The 22,232-nt window shown below is 42.4% G+C and overlaps 1 protein-coding gene across 3 annotated transcripts; it reads left to right on the forward strand.

Moving 5' to 3' along the window:
• Positions 1-1,536: 1,536 nt before the first annotated feature.
• On the forward strand, positions 1,537-20,528 carry DDX17 (DEAD-box helicase 17). Of its 3 annotated transcripts, none has more exons than XM_075725332.1 (13): positions 1,537-1,883; positions 6,158-6,308; positions 8,135-8,234; positions 8,370-8,503; positions 9,256-9,321; positions 9,611-9,752; positions 11,276-11,436; positions 11,525-11,697; positions 12,023-12,133; positions 12,614-12,675; positions 13,052-13,111; positions 17,358-17,603; positions 18,289-20,528. In XM_075725332.1, exons 1-13 carry the CDS (start codon positions 1,840-1,842, stop codon positions 18,810-18,812), a joined length of 1,974 nt encoding a protein of 657 aa, XP_075581447.1. In that variant the 5' UTR covers positions 1,537-1,839; the 3' UTR covers positions 18,813-20,528. The 3 variants fall into 3 exon arrangements, with proteins under 3 accessions (XP_075581447.1, XP_075581384.1, XP_075581498.1); XM_075725269.1 differs by having other exon boundaries at positions 17,358-17,597; XM_075725383.1 differs by having other exon boundaries at positions 17,358-17,597; positions 18,292-20,528.
• Positions 20,529-22,232: the final 1,704 nt, after the last annotated feature.

The following is a 22,232-nucleotide window of genomic DNA, read 5'->3' on the forward strand; positions in this document are numbered from 1 at the left end:
ATCTGAGAGAGCCAGGAATGGGTCAGCCGTTGTTATTTCATGTAACATCTAGCTCTTTGCATGTACCAGTCTTTCCCACACCAGGCATCTGTATCTAACGGCCAAGTGTCAGGGAGAGCCTACAGTGTCACTTGATTCCCTCCCACCCACTTAGAAAGGCCCAAGTTTCTTCCAGTATTTTAAGCACCGAGACTGCTTTTTGCTTTCTCACATATGCCATACGTACAGCAAGTAAAACTAAAATAGTAAACAGTTCATTTCTCTTTCCAGGCTGCTATTTGTTTCAAGGGTCTGAAAATAAAGGGGACTTTCTCTTCTGCCAATGTAAATGATTTTTGGTAGCCCCGCTGATAGCGTGGCCGTGGTTTGGGCCACGGCTTGGTTTGGCTGGTGTACACGGCTCGCCCACCAGCCACAGCCTCTTGTGCCAGGACGGACAGACTGGCTACTTCTCGGTAGGTGCTAGAAGCGCAAGCACAGCACGAAAGAACTTCTGGCCGATGCCACGTAATTGCCTCATGGCTTATTTTCTCTTCTAGCTAGGAGTCTGGGCTTGATCTGAGGAGTCAAACGCTAGCAGGCCATAAACACGGTGTCTGTGCCATGCCCGGTGTCCTTTTGAGTACTTCAAACCATGCCATCGATTGCATGCAGTTCAACACCACAGTGGGTGAAGGAGGTGAATTTTAGTTACCGGTTTACTTTCTGCAAAGGTTGCCACGAACCTCCTACAGCTACGGAGGCGGGTGCGTAAGCGGGCGCTGCCGGCACGACCCGTGCTGAGCCCCTTATGCCATTTTCTCCCGGCACTCAGGCGCACACAACCATCATGGCTGCTGTCACTCCCTCTCCTGCCCCAGCGCCGCGCCACCATCCCCCTAGGGATCTGCCAGGGGAAAAAAAAAGCAGAGGAAAAACCCCAAACCCCCTGGACCCGTGCGGACTCGCCGGCGCCGCCGCGGAGGCCCGAGGGGCCGCTCCCCCACCGCGCCGTGCCGGGCCCCCGCCGCCGCCCCGCGCCCCCGTTATTGTCTCAGCCCCGCTGCCAGCCTCCACGGGGCCAGCGGGCGCGTAGGCGAAAGGCCGTATTCTCTAAAGCTGAGTACGCTGCAAAATTAACGTAATCCTCCGACCCTCCGCCAACCCTGCCTACACAACCCGCGGAAGAATTTTACGCAAAACGCACGGGCTCTTCCTGCCCTACGCCAGCCCGAATTACGCACCTTACGTACGCCGCGTACTTACGTAACGTACGCCTCGGCCTAGGTTTTCTCTACCGTCCAGAGGGGGTTACGGAGTTGACTCCTTGCGTAGCAGACTTTGAGGAATAGGGAGAGCGTTACTCTCCTCCCTCCCTTCCTCACGCCGGGGCCCGGCTCAAGTCAAGAACGCTACGCACCTTTCGTACCCTGCCTTCCGCGCTGAGCGCGGTTTCGCCAAGCGAGTCTAGGGCGTAGTTGACTTCCGGGAATAGGCGTAGATATTTTCGAGGGCCGCAATTTGCGCAGCGCCGGGCCGCCCGTAACGTAACTGAAGCGGGTTGGGGCGGCGGCAGCCATTTTGTGCCGGGAGCCCGGAGGAAGAAGACGCTGGTGTCTCCACACTTCACGGGCCCTGGAGCCGACCGAGAGCCCCGCCGTTCCCTCCGCCGACGTCCAGCGGGTCTCTGACCCACTGACCACCTCTTCTCCTTTTGTATCCCACCAAAGAAGCGAGGTGGCGCAAAGCGATTCCTCCGAGACACAGCCGCCCCTGGCTGGACCGTCTCCCCGTACCCCTAGTCCCTCGCCGTCCCCACGGCCGGCATTCCGGTGCCTTTCTCCCACCCCTCCGGGTGCGATGAGGGGCTTCGGGGACCGGGGCCGCGACCGAGACCGCGGCGGGTAAGGGGGGGGGGGGGGCAGGCCGGGCCGGGGGAGGGGGGGGGGGTGGTTGGCGCGGCGTGGGCCGACACGGCGTGGGGGCGGTGGAGGGAGCCGTCTCTCCCACGTTCGGGGTCTTGTGGGAGGAAGGCTGGGGAGGAGTCGTGGGGACGAAGGGGGCACGTTCTGCTTGCCGTATTGGGGGGAGCTTTTTCCCCAAAAAATTTCGTGTGGGGATGGGGGGGGGGGGAGCTGGAGACTTTATTAGTACGGTTCTGGCAGCAAGGGGTGGTGGTGGGTTGGGGTTTTTGTTATTTAGTTTTCCCATCGTTCATGTGTAACCGTGTGTGCCTTGTTTGCAATTTTAAGGCCTTTTCCTTTCCCCGCCTTACCCTTAATTTATTTTCTGCCAGCCCTCTTCTTTACCCTACTCCCCCTCTCCGCGCCTCCCCCCCCCCCCCCCCCCCCGCAAGCCACGAAGGTCTTGGTGGCCCTGGCAAGGGTGGTTGGACGGTCTGCCCTTCTGGTTGTCATTGCTCCTTCTGGACTTACTAGAAAGATGGCAGTTGGTGAAAGATCTTTTTCAGTTGCATTCCCAGGCTTATCGGGAGAGGAAATGAGATTGAAAACTGCTGCCATGCAGGGGACTTGCATACTCGGGAGGGCGATCTCAGTAAACATGGCCCTGGACCGCACTTAACGAGCATGACCAAGCTTACGTAGCAGTCAAACAGGAGTTGTCTGTGTGGCACTGCAGAGGCCTAGTGCTTAATAGTCTTGATTCTGCTATTTAAAGGAAGCTTGGCTTTGAAAAGGTTTTTGCAGGTTTGATTTTTTTTTTTCTTCTTCTGAGGTTGGCAGCAATAAATACAATGGCATTATAGTATATAACTAGTTTGAGACTTTGAGTTTTTTTAAGGGTTGAAAGTAACAAAATGTTCATCCTAGGCCTTTTTAAAGAGAACGTTAGAACTAATTTAGGAGAGTGGCATTTTCTGTCCTTTAGATCACAAGCAGTTAGGCCTCCATTCTCAAGGATTAACAATAAACATATGTGGGTTCTGTTATTATTAATATGGCAGACTAGATCTCAGTTAATGAGTCTTCTCTTTCCCCCCCCCCCCCCCCCCTTCCTTTCCTTTCCTTCATGTTTTTCCCTCCCCGCTAGGAGATTTGGGAATATTTTGTTTATATGTTGCAATGCGCTTTAACATCTAGTTTCTTGTTGTCTGTGGAGAAAGATAGTTGTATCCTTGCTTTATCTTACACCCACATTTCACGCTCTGAAATTAAAAGATACTTTCATTTTTTTCACAGAGAGGAGGGTTCTGGTGTTTTTCCACTATGAGATTTCCAGCTCAGTTTAACACAAGGACACTGGAGTAAATGCTTTGGCAAGTCCCAGATAGTTGAGACCCCAGCTGTTTTTGGAGTTTAGTGAGTGAGTTCGAGTGTGCAGATTTATATACAGTTACTTAAAAGAACACTGTCCAAAGCACTGTCACAACACTTGGCATACCTTAAAATTTGTGTAATTTCATTTTGTGTAAAGGCTTTGATTATAAGCAGATGCTTCTCTTTTAATCAGGGAAATTGCATAAGTAAAAGCAGTGTCTACAGGGTTCTTTGTGAAGTTTTTGGACATTTGCATGCAAAATCGTTTTCTTGGCATATTATCCTGGAAGCTTTAATGCATCGCAATTCAGTTTGTTATATACATCTATTTAATGTGTGAAAATATTTGTAACCACTAACAGCCATCATACTTCATAAATAACCTCTATAAAATTTTGGGCTGCCCAGCGTGCTGGTTAAGCACCATTTGAAAGTTGGTCACCTTCTCAGTGCTGATCTTTTGTAGGCTAAAAAAATACAGGCTTTGTGTTTTACTTGTGTCAGGAACGAGGTGTGGACTTTTAGACTGGAAAGTTGCACTGTTTTGCTATGGAGTATGACAAATTCACTCGGTTCTGTCCCAGAAATGATGGCATCAGTAATATTAGAGAAGAATGTTTTGAGTCAGTCTGAATTTACACTTGAAAAGAGAACTGTTGGCAAATCAGTAAATAATCTTTGATTTAAATCAGTTTAACTGGAATTGGAATCTCGTTTTACTTGTAATCGGAATGTAAAGTGTCAGTTTAGCCGATAAACTTCAGCAGAGGCAGTGTTTAAGGTCTGCTGCAGGCCTCACTTCATATTGTGTGTAAGAATGGAGAATTGAAACTATGTGACTTCTATGTCACGTAAAATATATTGATTCTTCCCTCTGTGTATAGCTGTGGAGCAAATTTCAGCTGCTTCAGTGCCCAGTCTTGCAATCAGTTCTTCCATGTTTCCTTTCATAAGGAAACTTAATGATCCTTTGAACCTCCAGTTGACTTCAGTGGGACTATGGGTTTCATTAGAACTCCTTGGATAGGATACAGAAATAGTTGTCATTTTGACCTCAAATTAGCATGGTCAGTAGCAGACACCTTTCATAAAGCTGAATGTTCCTGTAAATGAAAACCTATACTATTTTTTTTTTACTTTGTCATGAAGGAAAATGTAATGCTTAAATTAATTTTTGTGTTTCACAAAAGTGTGAAGTTGTGTTTCACAGTCTTTTCATGTGACAAAAATTGTGGATTATGCAGGCCGACTGGGGGATCTGATAGACATACTGATGAGAAAATAAGGAATATTTATAGGAGAGGGAAGAGACTTAATGAAACAGTTGCAACAAAGCAAACACTTTAAAACTTACTTAGCAAGTTTTAGCTTAAATTATATCTACCATACTTAGCTTTTCCAACAACGTAACCACTTCTTCCTGTTAATATGTTGATTTCAGTTCTGTTTTTTTGGTCTCTTAATCACTATAATTTGTAGTTTCCATTGGGAAGTGATTTAAAGAACAAATGTAGTTAATGTCTGAACAGGTAGTCTTGTACTTAACATAATTCAGAAATTTATTTCAGATCTTTATTTTTTAGCAACTCCCTCCCTCCCCCCCCCCCCCCCCCCCCCCCCCCCCCAGTTGCTAGTGTAAGAAGATTACTTTGGGATTTTTGTTGCTTTTGGTTTGTTTCATTAACAGTTTTTTATTTACTAGAAGACTGCCTGGGTAAGATGCAGACACTTTGGATTTGCTATCTAAATGAAGGTCTTGTTTTAAATAGGCATTTCTCATGAATCGATGTTTTGTAAAAAGGTGTAGCTTTATTAACCAAAATCTGAATTAGGACAAAATTTGACCTGTGAGCATTTGGAAAAGTACCTTCTGCTGTGTTTGTATGATACTAATGAAAGAGCTATAACTTTTTTGCAGAATTTTAAAAATATATATAATATTTACAGTAAATAATTGTATGCCACTCAGTTTTCAGTTACTCTTAGAGGTAATTGCTAGAAGCTCATGGTTTATCTATCTAATACATCAATTAGTCGTTACAGTTAGTTCTTAACCTTCTTAAGTGTATTCAGTTCACTGGGTGAAGAAAACTTAGAAAGAGCAGTTAACTTCTGAGTAGTTCTGCTAGTTAGGAATTTTTTAGCAGAATGTTAGCTTCTTACTCTCGAGTCTTCATCAAAAGCATTTGAGAGAGAATATGATTTTTCCCGGGTACTTTTTTCCTCCCCCCCCCCCCCCCCCCCCCCCGGTTAAATTCTGGTTTAAAAAGGGTTTTTTTAGTTTTTTGTTTTTTTAATTTCTTTGGTTCCAGAACTACAGGTGGACTTGCAGTCTTGGCTGGACTTGTTTACTTTCTGTTCTTCACTCTGTTTCTTTTATTTGAGGCATACTGCGTGATAAGAAAGGAGAGAAGATACAGAGGGGGAGACAGTGAAGTAGCTTTTTTTGTGTAAAACTAACCTCGAGAGAGATACAAGGAACCATGCGATTAGAGGTTTTTCTTGTCCCTTTCATCTAACCATGTTTTAAGTGTAGTGTCAGTTTCAGGAAAAGGTAAGTGCTATAGCTAGCTGTACCCACAGCTTTGTCCCGAGGGAGGGAGCCTTGAGATAGAAATCTAGAGACAGGAGCTTTAAGGCAGTGAGTTACAAATGGCTGTACTGGATGGAAACTTTAAGATGGTTTGGGGTTTAGAGCTGACTTAAAGCAGGTTTATGTTATTTCAAGAAGTTATATGCTGTCATAGTGATTGGGGGAGGGAGAGGAGGAGTGACTGTTGCTAGAATATTGTGCTCATGTGTGAACTTGTGGAGGAAAGAAGAGTGTAAAATGCTTAAGAAACCTGCAAATTCCAGAGTAATTAAATACTCTTGTTTATAACTAATATTGACATTCCCAGGTTTGGAGCAAGTCGTGGAGGTCCTCTTCCTCCAAAGAAGTTTGGTAATCCAGGGGAACGTTTACGTAAGAAAAAATGGGATTTAAATGAACTGCCCAAGTTTGAGAAGAATTTTTATGTGGAACATCCAGAAGTGGCCAGGCTTACTCCAGTAAGTTTTCAGATGCTGTCTATTCCATTTTGCCTACAACAAAATGTCACAAGTGGAAAAACTTGTCCTAGGAAGTCTGGGACAGTGTATAATAGAACTGTCTTTTCGTTAAGCTTGTTTGGTATTGTGTACTCTGCAGGATACTGGTTCTAGTTGCCTTCAATATTTAACATTAGCAAGGGTGATGCTTCTGCTCTTAGCTGTTTTTATACAAGATATTTTACATTTGGTCATTTGTAATTCATCATTGTAATGCTTGTCTGATCTAGCTATTTGTAATATCCCCAGGGATGGGGAGAGTTTATATCTTCTTTGGGTGGCTTTCCCAGCGCTTAATGTTTCTCGTGGTATTTTTTCCCCCCAATAATTATTTGCAACATCTTCTTTATAGTGACCCATTGGGTAGTTAAAGTAGCACTTAAATTCTCCTTTTAGTCCTCTCTTTCCCAAGCTGAACAAATCCAGCGCTCCCAGTCTTCCTTTGTACCGCCTGTACTCCAGCCTCCAGCTTTCCCCCCATAATTGGACATGCCCTGTTAAAACAATGTTCTTACACTGGGGACTCAAAACTGGGTGTGGTACTTTGTATTTACTCTGTAGATACAGTAATCTCCCCTTCCTACCTCACTTGAGTCTAGAGTATTTTTTTCCCTTCTTTAATGTCTTTTTATATTTAGAAACTAAGAGATTTCATTCTTGACATGAGGAAACAAAAACCCCAAAATGTTCTTATCCAGTTACATAGACTTACAAATCTTTATGTGAAATATTCATGAGATATTTATATGGCATAAAGGAATTGAAGGAGTCATTGGCTTTTTAAAGAGACAACAACTTGAACTACTCAATCACACACAGCTAGTATTAGTTGCTGTAGCTGTCTTTGCCTTAGCCAACTAAAAGGATTTTCACGTTTTTCCCAGAAGTTGTTTTGTTTTTTTTACCTTTTCATTCAAGCTCAAAAGATTCTCACAAATAGTAAATTTATTGCTTTGGATAAAGTGCATGTTTGGGATTGATGTGTATCTTTCTATTGATTTTTAACGAGCATTAGAATAAGGTCATGAATTGGGAAGCATGTTGCAAAGTGCAGTTGGACTTGCAAGATAACCTAGACAAAGATTAAACCACTTTTTCTAATCCTAAAATTGTGCTTATGTAGCTACACATTTCAGAAATATTTTAAGAAGTTCCATTATTAGAAAAAAAATTGTGAGGTCTTAGGGTATCATATGATGTTGCCTGGGCTTCTTTCATGCAGAAGAGAAGTGCTGGTTCCGAAAAGATTGCAAGGCAACATTTCTGAGTTGCAGGTTGTCCAGCAAGTGCTCTGTATTCAACCACCTCTGGAATGTGTTAATTTAAGGAGGGAGACTGCCCTGCGTTCTGCTTGTTCGTAGTATATTAGGGCCTATTTATTTTGTTTATTTCTTAGTGCTGCCACATAAAACATGTTTCTTATCTGATTGTCTGTTTCTGATCACTTCTGAAGCTGTTGATAATTTCTGGCCTCAGGAGGAAGAGTAAAACTCTTAAAATACTATATTAATACACTTTTCATTAAAAAGGGCTGGTTGGAAGAAGAGCGAGACATTAGTCCTTCTAGACAGAGAGCTCATACCTCTGAATATTGTGGAAGCTATGTGATAGCTCAGTCTCAAGATAAAATCCTTAGCAAAGCAGTCCTTCTTAGATCTCTGTTTCAGTTCAGTTCTCTAATGAAGCTGTTATCCAGAGGTGTGAAGTGAGTTAATAGTTAGAAACGTGCACTTTTAAGTCCATGCTGACATTTGGTGTTTGTCTTTGCATTTTTTTCCTGTAAATAGTATGAAGTTGAAGAATTGCGAAGAAAAAAAGAGATAACAATTCGAGGAATGGAGGGCTGCCCCAAGCCTGTGTTTGCCTTCCACCAGTGTAGCTTTCCACGTAAGTGTTTTGCCATTCTTTAAGATAGTGAGGATTACTCAAAAACAATAACTGTTTAGGCCTGTTATGTTTTCTAAAAGGTCTTCTGAAGCCTCAGTTATCCTTTAAGATTTTTTTTTCCCCTTAAATTCTTAGAGTATGTGATGGATGCCTTGATGGACCAGAACTTCACAGAACCCACTCCAATTCAGTGCCAAGGCTTTCCACTGGCCCTCAGTGGTCGTGATATGGTGGGCATTGCGCAGACTGGCTCTGGGAAGACACTAGCAGTATGTATTTTTCCCTTTTATTTATTTGGTTAGTTTTCCTAGTCGCTTTGCAGAAATTGCCCTTGGCTACTTGTTAGTTTTTGGGCTTGTCAGCACTACAAGCATAAAGTGAGATGATTACATGTTTTTGAAGCTTGCTTTATTGCATCACAGCTGAGACTTAAGTATCAACTCAACTAGCCTGTCCTATTCACAGGCGTGTATTTTGTGTGTCTTTCTTTTTGGATGCTTAGTCACTTCTGTTTGGTCTATGCTTACACTGTGGTTCAAAAACCAGTGTGTGCTCTTTAGCATATTTGTTTTATTAACTATGCAAGTTAAAAGTAAAGAATAGATGAGTCTTCAAGGTATACTTTAATTTTATCTGCAGTGGTTAAGAAGGAATTTTATCCTTTATGAAAAGCATTGGTTAGAGGCAAGATTGCTTGATTCTGCTAACTTAGACTCCAAATTTAAATGAGCCTTCCTTTCAGAGGTGTTGAGCAACTGTATTTTGTGCTCATGTCAAAGCAGGTATGGTTGGTTAGCAGCTCTGAAAAATCTTACGTTCTGTTGGATAACAAGTATCTGGTTTTGGAGAATCCTGATTCTCATATAGCCAAGGTTTCTTGCTGCCTCTCACATCAGATGTTGGCTTCTTGAAGGGATGTTAGGCTAAGCGGGCTCTTGCCTTGATCCACTCGTCATGGTAGGTGATCATTGACACTGAATATTGATGTCCTGTGTCTTGACTTAAAGTTCTTCTGTTTCAGTACTTGTTGCCTGCAATTGTTCACATCAACCACCAACCATATTTGGAGAGAGGAGATGGCCCAATTGTAAGTGCTTCTCAGTTCTCTTCCTTTTTGTGTGTATGGCATGGCATTGTTAATGAGATGTGTACTTTAATTGCCGTATCAGAATAGTAAGTAGAGAAATGTTTACTATCACAATGTGAACATCCCACTCAGTTGAAATTCTGTGCAATTGCTGACATAGTCTAAAGATATTTAAATGGTTTAGCTAATAAAGAGCAGATGGTCCAGCTTTGCTTATGGTGTCTGTGCAGAGCCCTTAAGTTAGGGATGTGTGTGCAGCTTGGCTATTCTGAATCAATCCCTTTTGCAGTGCCTGGTTCTAGCACCTACTAGAGAGTTGGCCCAGCAAGTGCAGCAGGTGGCTGATGATTATGGCAAATGTTCAAGACTGAAGAGTACCTGCATATACGGAGGAGCACCCAAAGGTCCCCAAATCAGAGATCTAGAAAGAGGTAATTTTAAAACGGGGGTTTGCAGTTTCTGGAGGAGGTGGTATTGTAAAACCTCTGTAAAAATAAAATGATCTTCTTAAAACCTGTTTGGAGGAGGGTGTGCATGAATGAGCAGCTATCTCTTTCTCCAGTTACAATGATACTGTATGTAGTATTTCTCTTCTTTGTTGTGTAGAGTCTTATTCAGATATTAGATTTCCTTTCCATTTTCCCTTTGAACTTTCCACTTGTGAAGATCATCAGGACATAGGAAGGGGGAGAGGAAACTTACCAGAAAGAGAACAGGTTATTTTGAGGAAATGCAGTAGCAACAAGTTTAAAGAATGATTTTTCTTAAGCCAGATTGCAAGTTTTCTGCTCAGGCTTGTTCAAATAATCAAACTTAATTTCTGAGTGTATAGAAACTTCTTTAGACAGTGGGTTTTGGGGTTTTTTTTATTGTTCTGAAGCACTAAGCTCTATTTCTGTTCATGAACCCCATAACGTTCTGTAACTGCCTGTCCATACCTAGCAAGGGGCTGGAGTTGGGAATGGTGAGGAACCATGGTTCTAAAGCTACCACTGTAATGCAGTAGTGCTCAAGTGACTTAACCTTCATATCAAGGGCTAGTTACGTACAATTTCAAATGCAGGAATGTGCTGATGGCTTTCATCTTCACTAGATTAAAAAAAAGTAATAGAATTATGTGAAAAGATGTAAGAAATATTACCAAGGTAAGCCTATATATACAGAGCTACTCAAGAAATCAGAAAATTTTACTTAACCACTGCAGTTTGCAGAGTCATTGTTGAAAACTGCGGTAATGGGATAAAGGCATGCATGGTGGAAGGCTGTGGGATAGCTCTGTTCAAGAATATGGTAGTGTATTCCAATTCAGAAGCAGCATCTTCAATGGAGGAGTTGAAGGTTACATGAAGAGACTTTGGGAGGATCATCTTGGTGGGTTTTTGCACACCTTTCTGGAGTGCTGTGAAATGGGTGTTCTCCTGCTTATGATGATTGTCTGTCAGTATTGGTACATAATTACTTGGTATTAAAGCCCATGCTTTGGCTTTATATATTTAAAAAAAAAAAAAAAGTGGAAGTAATTGACCTGTATAGCAAGAGGAGCACTTCACGTTTGCTTAACATGGGGAGTTTAGCTGGAGTTCGCTCTTATTTTTCTAGAGAGCTCTTTAGACTGTGTAATTCTGGATGAGGGTGGGTCAGGCTTGAGTAGCAGCTTATTTTACTTCTGAGTTCTGGACAGCTCTTTGCTGGTGTTCTCTGACAGTAAGCTTTTAGCTTCCATACTGCATTTATTATTCTAATGGCACTGTAACAGTAATTTCAGAATGGAAAAAAAATACTAAAAGAAACTAGGACTTCTACTGAAATGACTCAATCTTGGGTACGAATGAGGGTGGTGCTTTTTTTTTTTTAAAAAAACAATTTTGCTCTGGAAGGTGATTCATTCTGACTAAAAATACCAATTGACATTCAAATGAAGTGCCTTAGTCTTTTTCCTCATTCTGTTTCGAAGGTGTGGAGATCTGCATTGCTACACCAGGTCGCTTGATTGACTTCCTTGAGGCAGGAAAGACCAACCTTCGTCGCTGTACATACCTGGTGCTGGATGAAGCAGACAGGATGTTGGACATGGGATTTGAACCCCAAATTCGTAAAATTGTTGACCAGATAAGGGTGCGTGAACCTCGTAAAAGGACAGCTTCCTTTGGTTTCCTATTCAAAGTCCAGTACCTTAAATAAATCCATTTTCCCTTTTTCTTAGCCTGACAGACAGACTCTGATGTGGAGTGCCACCTGGCCAAAAGAAGTGCGCCAGCTTGCTGAGGACTTCCTGCAGGACTATGTTCAGATCAATGTGGGAAACTTGGAGCTGAGTGCCAACCACAATATCCTGCAGATAGTGGATGTATGCATGGAAAGCGAGAAAGACCATAAGTAAGCTGATTTTCCTACTATTTCAGTTTTTTTCGTGGTACTTAAAAAAGTGCATTGCTTTGAAAGCCAAATAGGAATTCTGAATAGTGAAGTTACTTGTAGGATTATTTAACCTTTGAGTGTTACAAAATAAGTAAGTCCTGTAATTAACTAGTCAATTGTGTATATTCTAACCATACCCTTGTACACAGACCTAAGTTCTGCATAGGTGATACTGACTTATTTATGTGGATGTGTGTTGTGTATGTTCTCAATGTAAGTTGAGAGAGTGGTCCTATATTCTTGTACATGTGGCTATACATCTTAGCTCTCACGTCTATTTTAGACTGATACAACTGATGGAAGAAATCATGGCAGAGAAGGAAAACAAGACTATCATCTTTGTGGAGACAAAGAGGAGATGTGATGATCTCACTCGAAGGATGCGCAGAGATGGGTGATTATCTTCCCTCCTCCCTCCCCTTGTTTCTAGTGGGAAACAGAAGTTGTAATCAACAGCAGTAAGGTTTAAGTGTTCATGATGCTATTGTTGGGAACAGCTTGTCCATTCTTTTCTTGGCTGAATTCAATCTTAGTTTCCCAGAAGGTTCCAGCCCATCAAAGCATTAGTGCAAAAGAGGGTATTTGTAAGCTGGGCAGGTTTTAGTGTATCATAATACTGATGCACTGATCGGGACTGTATCAATATAGCAAATGTGATGTGGCTTAGATGTTTTTTTTATGTAGGCAGTGGGTTTAACATGCAAGAAACAAACCAGTATACATGCTAGGTAGATACAGGCCAGAGGAGGACAGGGAATAAAATATTTCTCAAGTCTTCTATTTTTTGCGTTTTTACCAAAATGTCAATAAAGCTTCCTGTTGCCTTTAATACATGTACTTTCTGTCTGTACTAATGTACATCTCTGTTTGGCAGTTGGCCAGCTATGTGTATCCATGGAGACAAGAGTCAGCCAGAAAGAGATTGGGTGCTTAATGGTGAGTCCATCACTGAGGGGAGAGTAACTCAGGCTGCTGTATGTAATTTACTGAGACATGCTTTTCTCTGGTCTTTTTTTTTTGTCTCTGTACCTAATAGATGCATTTCAAAAGAACTTCCTTTGCCTTTGTACTGTTAATTTCAGTACGTGTATTTGCCCTTTTTTTTTTTTTGACAAAAACACAGTGGGAAAATTGCTTAACCCAGAGAGCTAGATTTTGAAAAACAGTTGACACATTATATCCTGACTTGCTGGGGTTTCTGAAATTGACCCATCTTACGTAGATTCTGGAAAATGAGCATTTAGTGTAAATCAAGTTCAGGTAACTTTATCTTTTTGAAAAATCTTACTTCATAGCATGCTTTATTTTACAGAGTTTCGTTCTGGAAAGGCTCCTATCCTCATTGCTACCGACGTTGCATCTCGTGGGCTAGGTTTGTACACATAGACAACTCTTGCCTACTGCTGCATATTTTTCTTCTTTGGACTGAAATATGTTTTCTTTTTTTAAAAAAAAAAAATCAAAGCGTGATTTTCCCCCACATGTGAAATACGTTTTTTAACATTAATCTTTTTTTTTTCTTTCATATTCAAAGTCTCTTCCTGCTCCTAATGAACAGGCTTTGGTCTGCAGCAAGGCCTAGGCATGACCAATCGATCGCCAAGAGGGAGAAGAGACGTCCAATTATGCAACCCAACCCTTCCACCACACTCACTTCTTCCCCAAATCCAGCTTTTGTTGCTGGATGATAGGGATGGATTGCTCTCAGTTCAGAGCGTGTCAGATAAAGTTCAAGTAGGAAGTTGTGGGAGAGCATTTCAACAGCAAATAGCTAATATTCTCCCCGTATGACACACCACAGATTTGAACATACCAACGCCAGTGTACACATGCATGTTTACCCCACAGATGTATTCACATCTGAGAAAGCACTGCTCCAGATCTTTGGTCTTGACACGTAACCTTCCCTCCTCTGTGTTCCTTCTAGGCAGGACCACTGAGATTATATATGGCCTTTAACATCGTATTACCCAAATGTGTAACAATCAAAATTGCACAGCTCTATTCTGGTGGTATGAAAATGATCTGTCTGGATGCATCAGTTGTGCCCCCTTTTTAAATAAGCATATTTGTATTGTGAAACACTTTGTGTGCTAAGCACAGTCCTTATACACTTGTCCACTCTAGAAGAGGAGGATGACTTCTGAAGTGCTCCGAGTTCAATAACGGACATTGAGTATTGCCCCCTCCCTGAGTTTGGTAGGAGATTAACTACTTGGGGGTCGATGTCTCGTTGTAGTAAACTTCAGACAAAATTACTGCAAGTCATTGCAAATAAGCTCAGAAAAATCTCTAGCTGTTAAAAATCTCAGTTACCTGAGCTCTCTTTTTCTCATATGCTGAAAGGGTGGCTGTGCTGTGCATCATATGGTCACTTTAATACAGGCAGACCATTACTAGACTCAGCAGCCTTTGTTCACACAACCTTCACCCCTCCTTCCCCTCCCCCCTCAAAAAACGTCCAACACTTCCTCAGAGAGGTGATTATATGGACTTCAGTCTCTGCCCTCTAGGGTCATGTCTGGACCTGTGCAGTTAGAACTTGGGCCTGTTGGGAGAAGGGACTGAGGCCTGAAACCAGTTTGTATGAAAGAGAGCTGCTTTCTCTAGCAGCATTTTTTAAACAGGCTTGCTATGTGCTGGTAGCTTCTTTGTGCATCTTGCCTAGACATTTAAAACAGCCTCACCCCCCTCAAAAAAACACTCCCCCCAAAACTACTCAATTGGATAACACTTCAGAAAACAGTCTCCCCACTTCCCATCCTCCACTTCACCTGAGCGAAGGGGGAAAGGTACCAGAGTCTGTTTCTTGTTACTGAACAACATCTCTGCTTATTTTGGGGCCCTGAGTTTGCTGCTTCTTAAAATAAGTCACTTAACTGGCAAACTTCTGGACGACTTCCTCCAAGATCCTGGAAAGTGAAGGCTTCTACCTAAATAACATAAAACAGGGGCGCGCGCCTTTTGGCTGAGTCACCAGGGCTTTCCCTCTTCCTAATGGAACATTGGTTTCAAAAAAGCTTCTTCCAGGTAAGTTCTGAGTCCCGTAATGACTTCTTTGTGATAATTCCCTGGAGTGAGGTCCTCTCTCTGCACTGAATTTTTTTAATTTTTTTTTTTTTTACTTTATTTTTTTGTTCAGTCTATTAAACTAAGAACATTGAATTTGTTTGGTTTTGTTTTCTTTAACAGAAGCTTTGATATCAGCTGCAGATCATTCTCAGTGCAGGGGTGGGGGCACATCTACATTGATTGTCTAAACAGCTCTCTAGACTAGCATGTTTGCTAGTTTATATCTCTCCTGATTAATAATCGGAGACTGTGCCAGAGGGTATTCTGATGGTCTGACAAAGGGAGTGTTTCCCAGGTAGCTGTCAAAAATGTTACACAGTTTTCAATTCTTGATCCTGCTACATTATCTTCTAAAAGCGCAGGAAGATTGCGACTGCGCAAACACTTTGGAGCATGCTAGACTGGAGAAGCCGAGTCCTGTACTTGCTCTGGTCTTTCTTCAGCGAGCTGCGTGCTCTACCAGGGCCACTTTCTAGTCTGGAAAACACCCTTGCATTTTCCTCTTCCTGCCTTCCCATTCTTCCCGCTCCTCCCCAGTCAAGTCAGTTCCGTCTGCATCGGTAGCTACAATTCCCTGTGCTTTCTGTCTGGAAAGCACGTCCTTGTAACCTCTGTGGTAATTCAAGTCGCTTTGCTACTGATGGATGTGCAAAACGGGACTGACTGAGGATCATGTAGCCTGCAGCTTGTCAGACTAGTTACACCCTGGCTGTGAAGATGCAATCTATCATACGTACTCCTCTCTTTACTTCACTTTCCCCTTTTTAAAAAAACTGTTGCATCAAGGACCCTAGCTGGAGACTCGCGCAGCCCCCTGTGAAACCTGCCTTCTCACTCCCTTTTTTTGGTGTGATTCAGGACTTTGGAGTCAGCAAAGACTGAGGAGCCCCCCCTTTGCTGTAATAAGAAACAGACATAAAGTCCCCCACTTGTCACTACAACCCTCTTGTTTTTATTTTTCCTACAACCCCTTTGAAATTGATGCAGTCTGGGCAATAGATGCAGTCTGACCCTTTGGATGTAATTTTTGTATCTTCATTTTTTTGACAATTGCCCCTAAGAACCCCGAATAGGGGACAAAAAGCGTTGGAGGACCTGAAACTTTTACCTGAACCCAGGTTCTCCGGCGCTTCACAACCAAATGGGGCTACAGAGAAGCGTCTAAGCCAGTTCACAGAGCGAGCGTGTGTGGGGACTTCTCGCTGCCATGGACCCTTGATGCATGCTCCCCGCGCTCCAGTGGTCCCGTGTCAGAGGGCGGAGTTTTCGAAAGGAGGCCGCCAAAAATAAAAGGCAAAGAGACGGGATCGGCTGCAGCGGTTTCCCACAGGAGGAGGGAGTGTGCATCGGTCTGGTAACAAACAGAGAATGTTTCTCTCTTTAAAACAAAAAAAAAAAAAAAAAAAAAAGGAAAGGAAATCACAAAAATCTGTGTTTTATCTTGGGTATTTTCAGAATATTCTTCTTAAAATGCAGATTTTTAATTTTTTTTTTTTATGAGCTGTTAGGGCACTTACTGTAATTCCATGCTTTTTAAAGTATTGTGTACTATAGCAAATAGGTGCTTTTGGTACTTGAGGTGCTTTCACTGAAGCATTACACTAACATTTACTTTGTTCCTGTCCCATAAGTTTACAAAGTCTGACTTTCCAAAAGGCATGCAGGTCTCCTAAGTTTTAATATTATTTTGTATACAAAGAAATTTTGATCATTTAATTTCCTACTTCCGTCTGACACTGGAAGTAGGGAATTGCTAATGGAATTCAGGATTGTCCAAATTACAAAAGCTTGCCAGAACTGGACGGAACAGCATGGTGAAATGTTAGTGCAATGTATTCTGGTGATAATTACAAAGCTGAGTTACGATATTCTAGGTCTGGATAATTTTTAATGAGTTGGCTGAATAATACTAATGTAATTGGAGTATCTTAAGCTTTAGGCTAGGGCAAGTTGTTCACTGTATTTTATTAGGACTGTAAAAGTAAATATTTTTAAGATTGCCTTTTATTTCATGTTACAAAGTGGAAGGTAAGTGATCTCATTACCGTTATTATTTGTTAGACTTCTCCCAACAGAGTAAAAGCTTTACCATGGCAGTTCTGCCCTTCCTCCGCCCCAGTTTGCTCTGTCTGATGGTGACATTTTCACTTTACAGATTGTGTTGTGTTTTTTGTTTTTGTTTTTTTTTTTAAAAAGTATGAAATTCAATTAGCTTATTCACAAACATCAGTGTCTTTGACACATGAAGACAGAGAAATGCATTCCAGGGAAGATGAATTTGAGTGCAGGGCAAAACTGCTTTAAAATTACCACTGTTTTTCAGGACACTGATCTTTGTTCCTGATGATCTTAAATTTGAGTCTTCTACTCTTTTGGGATGAGTCTGTCTTGTATTTATTCCATGCAATTACTAACTTTGTATTTTTTTTTCTTATTACTGTCACCTGCATTCGTGCTCCCCACCTTTCGTTGGCACGTCCTCTCTTCTTCTCCCCTTTCCTCAACCCCACCCCTTCACTGTGCTTCGCACCTGGGCACTTCACAAGACGTGGAAGATGTTAAATTTGTGATAAACTACGACTATCCGAACAGCTCTGAAGATTATGTGCACCGTATCGGCCGTACCGCACGTAGTACCAACAAAGGTACTGCCTACACCTTCTTCACACCAGGAAACCTGAAACAAGCCAGGGAGCTTATCAAAGTGTTGGAAGAAGCCAATCAAGCCATCAATCCAAAACTGATGCAGCTTGTGGACCACAGAGGAGGAGGAGGTGGTGGTGGAGGTAAAGGCACATGGGTAAAGGGCTACACAGGGAATAGGTTCCCCCTTTTGAGGGAGGGAAGATTGAAAGAGGGTAGGGAATTATTAAGTGCAAGACTAAGATAACAGTAGATGAGTAGTAAAGCTGGTTTGTACCTGAGATCTCAACACATTATGTAGATGTCGTATTTCTGTCCAAAAAAGAGGTAGTCCACTGTTTCACCTTACCTGTAGAATTCTTTTTTTTTTCTCCTGATAAGGTCCTCACAGGGCTAATTTTGCTTGAATTAATTAATTCCTTACAATTCCTACCTCAGCACAGGCAACAGGGTGTGTGTGCGTGCACATGTGAAATTGAAATCAGCAAAGGGATGCACTGACTTTTATCTTCAGGGACTGAGACTTATTTTTCCTCCCATTCCCTGAAGGAATAGTAAGTTTAATTATATTTCCAAGTTAGTCCTGAATTTCTTCCGTTTCTTTGTCTCCAAGCACACACATCAAGAACCCTTTTTTAACTTCATATTTACACCTTGAACAAAATGAAGAGGCATATGCACAGCTGTGCAGGGGAGTTATAGTCAGTCAAAAGAATTTGCTCCTTGTGGGCAAAATGGTAGATGTAGATGGGGGAGAAAGGGTGGCATAATTGTACCAGAGTTCATTGTTTAAGACTTGTTCACGGTACTAAATCTTAATATATCCATCGCCAGGAGGTCGTTCTCGTTACCGAACGAGCAGTTCAGTAAACAACCCTAACCTGATGTACCAGGAAGAGTGTGACAGGAGGCTCCGGGGAGTGAAAGAGGGCCGGAGAGACTCGGGTGGCTTCAGAGACCGTGAGCGTGGTGACAGTTATGCCAACGGAGCCAACAAGACCTATGGCAGTGCCTACGGGAGCCCAAATTCTGCTTTCGGGGCAGCACAGAGCCAGTATGGTTACACTCAAGGGAGCTATGGAGCAGCTGCCTATGGCACGAGTGGCTATGGCACTGCAGAGTACAGTGCTAGTGGCTATGGTGCCAGCACCACAGCTGCCACCGCTGGGAGAACCTCACAGAGCACTACCCAACAGCAGTATGCAGGGATGGTGGGGCGCTCGGGCCAGCAGCCACAGCCGCTCATGTCACAACAGTTTCCGCAGCCCCCTGCCACTAATGTGATGGGCTATATGGGACAGACTGCCACCTACCAGTATCCGCCCCCTCCCCCGCCCCCTCCCCCCTCACGCAAATGAGACCACTCGCCTGCTGGTGACCAGTGTAGACCTCTTGCATTTAAAGGAACCTTTTCTTTCTCTTCTTTCCCATTGTGATGTCTCTCTCATGCAGGTTAGACTTAGAATTCACCATTCAAATCCCTCGAGCCCATCAAAAATAGCCCCAGTCCATATTACTGACCCTGTCCTCTTTTTTTTTTTCTTTTTTTTTTTTTTTTTAAGAGATATATATAGTTGACTGGAAAATTTATTATTTTTTGTCTTGCATGTTGAGGAAATTGGAAATTTTATTTTCTCTAAAAGAAATGGGTATAAGGCAGATAGGTCCCAGCTCGATCATCTTGGTGTCTAAGGTTTGTGTGAAAACTTGCTTTTGAGGGGAGGAAGTTTCTATTCTGTAATATGTTAACTTAATTTCAGGAAGTATTGAGAGGTGGGAAACTTTGGGGAGCCAAAAAGCACTTCATTTAAAATGATAAATGCAAGGGAGCAATGCTCACTTCTCCTAATCTTAATTTTTTTTTTTTTAAATAGCTCACTGTTATTGCTTGAATCTATCATAAATGATGACTTCTATAGGAAAACTCTGCTCATTTGTCCAAGCTGGGCGGTGTTCAGAGTAATGCCCCAGCTACATTGTTGGTGTTTTTCTGCAGCTCTGGAAGCAGCGGCCCCATCTTCTGGTACCCATAGCAGCCTGCAGTAGGGAAGTTGGGATTAAAACCCCAGTGTCAGAGACCAAACTTGTCTTGGATTCGATACCTGAAAACCAGATAGTCACTGTAGGTACCACTGCTATAATGTTTAGCCAAGTAAGTTCTTTCCCTACGATTGTTGAATTGCAGCATCGCAAACACATGGAGCCTGGTTATCCTTAAATTAGTTTCTGCTCTCAAATTCCTGTTGTTGGGTTTATTGAGAGAAGTCTTATTTGAGAGCCCAGAAACTAAAGAGAACGGAGATGATGAACAGCATATCTTGTTTGTCCTTCACGAACAAACTACCTTTTGCAATGGGGAATGTTCTGAATGCCGCTACACTGAATAAAATGTGACAGAGTTTTCCACACTTAAATTTAAGAGGTTTGAATAGGGTGGGCTCGGGGGGAGGGCAAGGGGAGGAAGGGAGGAGGAGGAGATTGCCTGGAATCTCCTTTTCATGAGGTAAGCGGTGAGCTGGTTAGTGTATCTTGATTCTGAAGCTTTATTTCTTTTGTACCTTGCTCTGACTATTGCTTTTCCTGGCTTTTGAGTGCATTTCCCTGCTCCATTGGTCCCTTTGAGCTGAGCTCTCGCAGGTAGGTAGCATTTTAGAAAATGTTAGAGAAGAGTGAAATTTTAGTAAATACGTAAATAAAACTTGTTTATTTTACAGGCTAAGGTGGGTGTGAGGGGGTTTCCCCTTTAGTAAAGCATGTTGTTGACTTGTTATTTCTAATACCAGACGGTTCAGAGACAGTAGATGATAACAGGAGTTGGCTGCTCTTGATCTCATGATGTGACAAAAGAATGGATACATCTCCTGGTTTGTGAGGCATAATCTTTGCATTATGAGAGTGCAGGGTTTTGGGGTTTTTTTTATGTTGGCGTTCTTGCATATGGATGAACAAGGCAGCCCACTCCTTCTGTAGCAGAGTGGAACTTCTTATAGCCCAGGAAAAGAGCTTGCTTATACAGAAATTATTTCTGTTTTAATTTAATTTCTTCCCTGAGTAAAATTTTGGGGGATGAATGCGCTTGCTTTTCTTTCTTTTTTTTTTTTTTTTTTTTTTTTTTTTTGGGCAGTACACAGGTAGGTTGCTGACACAGAGGGAAAAGGGAGAGATCTTCCAGAGCCTTGGTTCCCTCATCCCATCTTCTAATTCCAGTGCTTGGGCAGGAAGTTCCTTTGCTTGTGTTAAGTGAAAGCCAGAAACATTTCGTTTATCCAGGCACTGATTGATTTGTCTTTGGCCTCCCTCGCAAGCAAATTTAGAGCTTTTTTTTTTTTGGTCTTGAAATTTGCGAGTTCAATGCAGAAATGTGTTTTGAGGGGTGTAGGAGTAGGACATCTCACTGACTGACTTTAAAAAGGGTCTCTGGGCCACCAAAGCTGCCTTATAGTCTGCTATAGCTTTCACTCCTTTTGGGGGGGACTTGCGCGCATGTAAACATCTATGCCAAGTCTTGCAGCGCGTGATTGCCATCGAGGTCAGCTGAAGTCCAGGGTCTCGGTTCAGTTCAGAGTGTTAACCAGGCTGTCGAATGCATAAATGCACTGTGGCATGTGCTGCCCCTGTCCCACCTGGTGCTCACTGCTCTGTTCCATATACCAGCTGGAGGGCCCTTGTTGATAAAGCGTTAGTGTCTAGTATTGTTTGCCTTGTTTTCAACCTGTAAAAGTTTGTGGGAGTGTCAGATGAGTTGGGTGTCTCCTCCCCTCCCACTTCCTGAAGCAATTTACTGTTTGGACTTCTCTGAACAATGGAAGGGTTAGTGGCTTTGTGTGGGATCAGCACCTTGTTTCACACACCTGCTGGTCTCTGAACACATTCCTGTTGTATTAATGAAGACTTGAATTGAGAGATTCGTAGATCTGTGGTGTTCAGACACAGGATACTAAGAGCTATGTTACTATTCTTAGTTTGTAAATTGTCCTTTTGATACCATCTTGTTTTCTTTTGTAGGTATAAATAAAAACACTGTTGTCAATACATTGTGAACTTCGTCTTTATTTTTGGCGTGTAAAACTGTCTTTGCCCCTGTTCTTCCCAGTTCTTAAAAAAAGGTCAAATTCAAGGAGTTGGAAATACCTGTTGGCAACCCACTGAATTTTAATTGAAATGATCCTTATTTGTAGAATACAAGGAACTGTCACTGAAAGTGAGTGGGGAGGATGTTTGAATACCTGTGGAATTGGAAGATTCATGTCATTTGAAGGGAATGTATTTTTCCTGAATGTTACAGGACTTGAATAGAGTGGGGGTCAGGCAGAGTTAACTTTCAGGAGGATGTTAGTTCATACAGGGTTAAAGTAATAGTTTGTAGCGTCTGCTGTGTCAGATGTGGCCATGTGTGAAATGGGTCAGTGGCCTTTCTGTACATTATCAAGCTTAATAGTACCACATTCCCTTTACCATAGGCTCTCGTTAAAGGACTGAAGGACTAAAAGTAGTGACAATTTCCCTTATACTCCTTGTGCTGCCTCAGGGTCAAGGTAGAGGCATTTTTGGAGGTAGATGCTGGGAAGAGCTGGGAGAGAATAATTTGCACTACTTTGGTATTGGCCAGCATTACTTACTAGCACCAAATTCAAGTAAAAAGAAATTTAAAAAAAAAAAAAGCAAAGTCTCATATGGATGAAAAGCAGATCAGTTTTCCAGGCCTCATTGTCTTCCTGGCGCTGGAGTGAAACTCAGCTGAGCCATCCATTAGTCAAAAAGGGCCAGGAAAGAAAAGC

The sequence above is a fragment of the Pelecanus crispus genome, chromosome 1, assembly GCF_030463565.1.
Source record: "Pelecanus crispus isolate bPelCri1 chromosome 1, bPelCri1.pri, whole genome shotgun sequence".
In the NCBI taxonomy this organism is placed as follows: Eukaryota; Metazoa; Chordata; class Aves; order Pelecaniformes; family Pelecanidae; genus Pelecanus; species Pelecanus crispus.